At 41.7% G+C, this 7,602-nt stretch overlaps 1 protein-coding gene across 1 annotated transcript in view; it reads right to left on the minus strand.

Annotated features, from left to right (window-relative positions):
- tp53bp1 (tumor protein p53 binding protein, 1) overlaps positions 1 to 7,602 on the minus strand; it is a 31,278-nt gene that overhangs the window by 3,683 nt on the left and 19,993 nt on the right. The window contains exons 20-25 of the mRNA XM_014021399.1: positions 6,676 to 6,896; positions 6,257 to 6,427; positions 4,382 to 4,767; positions 3,064 to 3,255; positions 2,665 to 2,829; positions 509 to 697 (exon numbers count right to left, since the gene is read on the minus strand). Coding sequence (XP_013876853.1) covers positions 509 to 697; positions 2,665 to 2,829; positions 3,064 to 3,255; positions 4,382 to 4,767; positions 6,257 to 6,427; positions 6,676 to 6,896 — 1,324 coding nt within the window. The remainder of the gene's footprint in view (positions 1 to 508; positions 698 to 2,664; positions 2,830 to 3,063; positions 3,256 to 4,381; positions 4,768 to 6,256; positions 6,428 to 6,675; positions 6,897 to 7,602) is intronic.

Below are 7,602 nucleotides of genomic sequence, written 5' to 3' on the forward strand. Positions count from 1 at the left end.
TCCCCTACCCACTTTGATGCATTTTTCAAATTTCGCCTTGGGGCGGAGTTATCTTTTCACGGGGGGTAAGTTACACTTTAACCATCACCACCGTTAACAAAAAAAAAATTAACTCTTCACCCAACACAACACAGTGTGAGAGAAAATAATCAATATCCAGCCATCACTATTGTTTATATACTTGTATGAGCAGAGGGAGGAATTGTGATCATTTCTGCTCCGCTGCATCTTCAGCCTGTTTATACTTGGTCAGGAAAAAGACGTCTGAAATGACGCAATCACCRACCTGCTGTCTGACGTCGTATTGAATTATAACCCAAGCTTTAGGTGTTCTATTAGTTCACTTCCTTCATTATGTCAGACATTGTTTCACATCATTTCAGTACAAACTTCAACATTTTCTAGAGTCTTTCATGATGGTTCTTAAAGAGCTTTGTATCTTCTGTGATGTTTGCAGCTCTGCTGAACATTAAACTTAGTTTATCTGAATAGCAGGTATCTGCCTCACCCTCCTCTTCTTCACTGCAGACCCTGTTGGTTATCCGGTCGCTCTCAGACGAGGCGGTCAGCATGAAGGCGAAGCCCATGAACAGAGACGTGTTCTGAGGCAGCGGCCCGTGGGTCTCGGCCACGTCGTCTGATGGACACGGCTGATCTGTGCCGCTGCCGGAGGTGTTGCACATGCTGACCCGCTGAGCTGAAGACAGAGACATTTAGAGACGATAAAGTTTAGAACTGACCGACACAACAAACCTGAATACAAACAGAACTGAGATGAAGCCTGAGTCCGTCTTTATTTCTTTATATCTGAGCTTTAAAGAGCCTGTGACATGCCTGTCCTTCAAACACAAGAAGTCAAGAAAGCATCTTTATTCTTAAAAAATTGGCAAAATACTCATGATTTAACACATTTTGTCACATAACTGGCCTATTTTCTTTTGGATTTGGCTCAGCCAAAGTGAAACAGGAAGTGACATCAAAGGAGAACTCAWTAAAATAAAATCTCTGGTCTTTGTTTATTAAAACAATTTTATTTAAACTTTAACTCTTCATCTCTCTTTGATAGAAACTCAAAATAATCTAAAGAAACATCAGATTCTTCTCCACAGTCTGTTTGTTGGCTGTTGTAGCAACGCTCTGTTCACATGCTGACATTCCCTTTGACATCACTTCCTGTTTCTTCACATGCAAATATCTCAACAACTGTTCATCTCAGCAGCGTGAAATTTGTTTTGCAATATTTTATCAATGTTYTCTTTCCAAAAATGCATTCATGTTTATCACAAAAAAATTGATGTCACAGGCACTTTAAGCTGGCAGAACTTTTTTGAAGTRGTCTTTACTGATCTTTTCACAAACTTTCTAAAAATAAAAATAAAAAATTTCAGTTTTTCACTTTTGATTTGGACACGTGTCCAATGCTCCTCTAAATCAAAAGACTTGTTTGGTGATCAGGTTAGGATTCCTGGCCGCTGCCCTCTACAGATTTTCTGGGCAGGTCAGGAGTGGACCCAAAACCTGCAGGAAGGATTATGAATCTACTCCGTGAAACACTGCAGTGTTGGTAAGAGATGTCTGAAACTTCTCGTCTCAACGAGTTGACCATGGATCAGAGGAAGTSAATTAATTCTGGTAATTTTGTCTGTAAAATTCTCCATTTGTCACAGCACGTGTTGCTCAGCTGCTAGGCGACAGAGACGTTTSCTAAAAGCTGAACTGTCTCATTTCAGCAGCCATCGACCCGGTCCTCACGGTTCTGGAAGGCTGGGTGAACGCAGGCTCTGCAGGGGGACACTGACTCAACAAATGATTGGAGTTTTTTATGGTAAATCTGTTTCTGGGTTCTCCTCGAGTTTTGGAGCATATCAATCAGATTTAGGTGGATTAAACAAAATCAAACAAAATAAAAATCCTTATCAAGTTCAAACTGAGAACTAAAATGAGTGGGGAAAAAAGGCTAATAATTGTCCTGATAAAAACAAAACAAGACTTTTAGAAGAACTGAAAATATTCCTAAAGACCACATTAAAAGATTAAACAGAAATCAGACTCATAATATAAAGAAATAAAGGCTGGATTAAAACTTCTGCACAGTAAAGACTGCTTCTGCTCAATTGTATTTTTTTATCAACTAAACATCCTGATTGGTTCTCACAAATACATCAGTGTAAGCAGGTGCTGTTTGTGACTTYTTCTATTTAAACAAACTGATATTTATTAAATGTAAATAAAGAGAAAAGTTTTTCCACCCATGAAACACCRATTTCCCCTCCACCAGTGGACCAACACCCCCACCATTTGCAGCATGTTGCTGATTACCAGGTCAGCCTCAGGAGCAGGCGTCCAACAGGAGGATGGATGGACGCGCACAACAAGGATGTCAAAATGTCTCAGTTACACTCAACAAACATGAAACCACACAACTGAAACAAACACTGCAGAACAACTGTTAAATATGCTTCATTAAAAAGTACAACTGCATGATAGAAAAACATTAAAACYCATTTTTCATCAAATCTTTCTTAAAAAAGATAAAAACATTAAAATCCCCCGGTCACTTAATTCATGTTAAAAACTGTTTTAAGGTTTTTCTGATAGTAAAACACCCACCCCCCCCTCCCCCAATCAAAGACAGTCATGGTCCTGGTGGGCGGATCCCCGTACCAGCTCTGGCTCCGCCTCCTCTGCGTCCTCTCTTGGACGGAGTCCGGTTCTCCTCGGACATCAGCTTCCTTTTGCTGGAGGTGCCGGGGGTCCGAGGGCTGCGGCTCCGTGTGTTCTGACCCCCGGGGGTTCCTCTGCGCCTTCGCTTCCCCTCCACCAAGTTATCTACAGAAAAAAAAAACAGCAGGTAACTCGTTTATTTTAACACAATCCAGCAACCTCATGAGAACCTGAAGAGCCTCCAGCCTTCCAAAGCTCTGACAAGTGGTCCGACTCACTGAGACCCCTGCAGACCACTGCTCCCACCCTGGTTTACAAAGCAGGAAGCTTTTTTTTATGAGAGTCAAGAGCTACTTTTCTTACTGGGAAGTTGTCAGCAGTGAATCAAGTCATTCTTACCCAGACTGATGTCAGAAGCTTTGGTCAATGGAGTGGTGGGCTCGTAGGGTCCAAGGCTGTGCTGCTCCCTCAGCTTGTTTCCCTGCTCCAGAGACAGGATGACTGCTGTCCTGTTGTACCACTGCCTCTGGCCATCCTTCTCCACGCTGTAGAACAGATCCTGACCTTCTGTTTTATGGCCTTTCACCACACCTACAATGGGATTTTAAATCAGACTTTGACCAGAATACGAAATAGGAGTGGTTTAAGACTTTTGCTCCAAACATCTTTGAGTCAGTTACATTTTGTGCAGTTWAATCAAGAATTCAATGATATTTTGTTTTTTTCATTCCAAATGAGTACTACATGAGGAATAAAAGATGGATACTAAGGTCACAGTTGTYAGCAAAAAAYACCTAAAATAAACTAGTCCATAAAAATAATAAGAAAAACAAAAAGAAAACATGTGTGACATGTGAAGCGTATTGCAACATACAAACCTACACATTCCACCATAGTAGTGATCRTTTCTAAACAATTATTTGCGATTGATCACAAAAACATCTGGAGATAAATCGCCATTAAAAGCTTTAATCTACACCCAGCACTAGTAAAACCCTAAAKAAGCCCTAATCTTTGCATTCAGTGAAGACGAGGCCAGTTGAATCTCTTTCCTCAGGTTTTGTTTTGGTATTCTCTGCTCATGCATACGTTCCAGAAGCAGCTGTGGTGACATCAAGACGACTCACRTAGTCACTTAATGGAGGCTGACAGACACTGGATTTGCTTTATTTATGTCATTTTTTATTGATTTTGGGACATTTTAAATCGATTCTGGATCTTTGTAAATGAGAATCACAAGTCTGATGTCACTTTTGTGTGAAACTTTAATRTTTCTGATGCAGCTCAGCCATTCGTGTACAAGATAACCCTTTCTCTGAAACCAAAGCTTTCTGAACCCAGGTCAGAGAGGTTTATGGAAACGATGGTTTGGTGTGAAATTGAGTGTGTGCACTATGGACATCAGGCCATCAATGGTTTTTGTTCTTGTTTGAGTAGAACAGTTACAGTGGCAGATAGCACAGTGCTGTTTGTGTACTCACCCTTTTCAGCAAATAAATCTAATCCTCTGACCCACTGAAGGGTTGTGAGGATGTGAAATGTCATCATGTTGGATGTACCAGTTAAGACTGAAGTGTTTAAACATGTACGTCTCATAATACAAAACTCTCAGCCCCAGCTAGTGACACTAGCATGGAAACTATAGYGGATTCAATAAYAATAGTCTGTAAACTAAACACAAAGCCATAAACATCCTACATTTCCTCCTTGTCCTCACCTATACTGTAGTACTCGTCTTCCAGCAGAGCCGTGACCTCCGTCTCCAGAGGGATGGGGTCACACAGCAGGATATCCTTGCCCGCTACCTCGCAYTCGTAGCCGTCATCGAACCGAAGGCGGAACCTCCCRTCGCCAGCGTCCTTCATGATGCGGCCCGAGTAGAAGAAGCCATTGGACGACCACTTAGCGACCACTCGCAGGCCAACAAAGCTGCTGCCCGCCGAGGTCCCCTCCTCCGGCGACGACCTGAGGGAGTCCGAACGGCTGAGTGGGTCTGTGGGGCTGGCAGAGAGACGTGGGGGCAACATTTGGGTGCAGGGCTCGTCCTCCGAGAAGGAGTGCATCTGGCTGCTAAGTCTCTGGAGCGAGCCGACACCACCACCCCTTTAAAAGAAAAGCAGAGTCCTCTCAAACAGCAGACTTTACGCAGTCCAGCTGCCACTTTAATATCAGCCTCATTTCCTCTAAATCAGATTCTTAACCCGTGGGCCGCAGCGCCACCTTGAGGGCCTCAAAACAACAACAGTTTTTTACTTTGGGATGCAAGACCACATTGATTTTGAATAAGGTGCAATACAAATTCTCACCACTAGTAGCGGTAGTGCGCCACTCAGATGTTTAACAACTTTTTTAATAAGTAGAAGAAGAACCTTAGAAACCCACAGAGAATGGAAACCTATTTTAAATGAAAAGTAGAAGCAAAAATGAAGGTAACCCATCAAAAAAGCCAAAGTTTGTCACTAATATGAAGTGCAGCTTCTAGTTCTACCATAAATACTTTAAAAGTTCAAAAAATTATGAAACATTTGCAGATAAAGCTATATTTTAATTTGCACTTTATCAAATTAATTTTTGTAGTTTATTTTTTAAACATTTTAAATGTATTTTACAGAAACTTTAAGCTTTTCAAGAAGCTGTTGTTACTGTTATTGTTTGTCAGTGATATGAAGAGCAGCTTCTGTTTCTACCATGCAAAAGTTTAAAAAGGCTATATTTTCATTTGTACTTTATCAAATGTAGTTTTCCTTTTTTTTGGAAACATTAATTGAACACTTTGAATGTATTTATTTTATGACCACAATTTTATTTACTGAAATGTCTATTTTTTATTGTTTATGTTAAAAAAAATATGTATTTTTGTGTTGATAAGCCTGAGCGGTCTGTTGACTGACTGTTGTATTTGTTTAAATAATTGTTATGGGCAGGTTACAATATAAATAATGTTTGTCATAATCATGTCTTGTGATTATTCGACAGGAGTTTTACTTTTAAACTGTAAGTGTATTTAATTTAGGTATAATGCAAATACAATACACATTAAAGCAAGACTTAGAATAATTATCATTTTGATCCGTACTTTGGTAATGTCTGACTGGGCCTTGTGCCACTTTATGTTCAACAAATTGGGCCCCGAGGTCAAAAAGGTTAAGAACCCCCTGTTCTAAACGTTCTGCTGTCTGTAGAGTTTTTATTGATAAAACCTCAAGGTTGTCTGGCTTTAATCATGTTGGTTTGACTGCTAATTTTTTTCACATCATATTTAAAACAGTACTCATTACATTAGTTAGCATTACGTACAAACCAACTCATATTTAACAAAACAAAAAAAAAAACATTCCTCGCTTTGTTCCTGCATTTTTCGTATCGGCAAAAGTAACATGAAATAATTGCTAAAATTGTTAGATTTTTTAAATGTAAATCTGTCTGCTTTTTGTTGAAAATAAAGTCTTTTGGGGGGATTTATGAAGCAAACGACTCAAACTGATCATTCGGTGCAGCAGAATTAGTAAGAAGAGGAAAAGTGAAAGGTTATTTATAGTTAGAAAAWCTGGCAGCACGCTGTCTCCTGGGTGGAGCCTCAGGGGGAACTCACCTGGACAGGGACGAGCGGGATGGGGGCCGACCCCTTCTAGCCCTTCCTCTGGGGGCCAGCGGGATGAAGGCCCGGGACCCGGAGGTGCTGCTGCCTCTGCCCATTGTGACCACTGACCCTGCCCTTTGACCCCTGTGACCCCTCTGTTGATGCCCACCTCCCCTCCTGGGACTGCAGACACACAGAGGGGATGTATGGAGCCGGTCAGGTTGTACAGGCACTGATCTGAGGGGGCTTTTCAAAATACGAGCAACCCCAGACTGATGCCTGAGACAACATGAACCTGAAGCAGGTGAGGATCAGTGAATCACTGAGAAACCACGTGTCAGAAGATCAGAAGAAAGAGTGAAGGCTCTGCATGCAGCTAACACAAACGGACAGATAGGAGAGRAATGCTCAGATTTAAGTCGAGGCGGTACCTGCTGGATTTGGCCCCTCTGCTGGAGGGCATAATGAAGCCCGGCCTGGTGAGGCCGGTGCTGCTGCTTGTTCCACTGGAACTGCGCTGAAGGCTAGAGGCTCTGGATGACAGAGAGCTGATGTCGCCCAGGTCACCAGAGGTCACAGAGCTGTGGCCGGTGCGGCTCGGAGAGATGTCACTATCCACCACTTTACAGTCCACCACTGGCTCCTCGCTCTCCTAAAACATGAAACAATACAACAAATCAAACAAAGACAGTTTGTCTGGCCTTTGTTGGACAGCAGAGTTATCCATTCTTCCTGGTAATCTTTCTATACTGATTACAAACTAGACTTGATTTGGATTGCAATATTTCTACAAAAAAACTCCTCCAGATGAAGCGAAACAGGGAAAAAGTCACTTTAGAAACAGTTTCAAACATAAAACTGAAAAGTGCTGCACATATATGTATTCAGTCTCTGTTTTAAAGCCACATACACTATATTGCCAAAAGTATTGGCTCACCTGCCTTGACTCACATATAAGCTTAAGTGACCTCCCATTCCTAATCCATAAGGTTCAGTATGATGTTGGTCTAACCTTTGCAGCTAGAACAGCTTCAACTCTTCTGAAGGCTGTCCACAAGGTTTAGGAGTTTATTTTTGGGGATTTTTGACCATTTTTCCAGAAACACATTTGTGAGGTCACATACTGATATGTTGGACAGAAGGCCTGGCTCTCAGTCTCCGCTCTAATTCATCCCAAAGGTGTTCTATCAGGTTGAGATCAGTCAAGTTCATCCACAGCAGACTCTCACGATTCATCACTCCAGAGAACGATTCGTCAGTCCAGAGAACGATTCGTCAGTCCAGAGAACGATTCGTCAGTCCAGAGAACGATTCGTCAGTCCAGAGAACGATTCGTCAGTCCAGAGAACGATTCGTCA

This window comes from Austrofundulus limnaeus, unplaced genomic scaffold, assembly GCF_001266775.1.
Source record: "Austrofundulus limnaeus strain Quisiro unplaced genomic scaffold, Austrofundulus_limnaeus-1.0 Scaffold292, whole genome shotgun sequence".
NCBI lineage: Eukaryota > Metazoa > Chordata > Actinopteri > Cyprinodontiformes > Rivulidae > Austrofundulus > Austrofundulus limnaeus.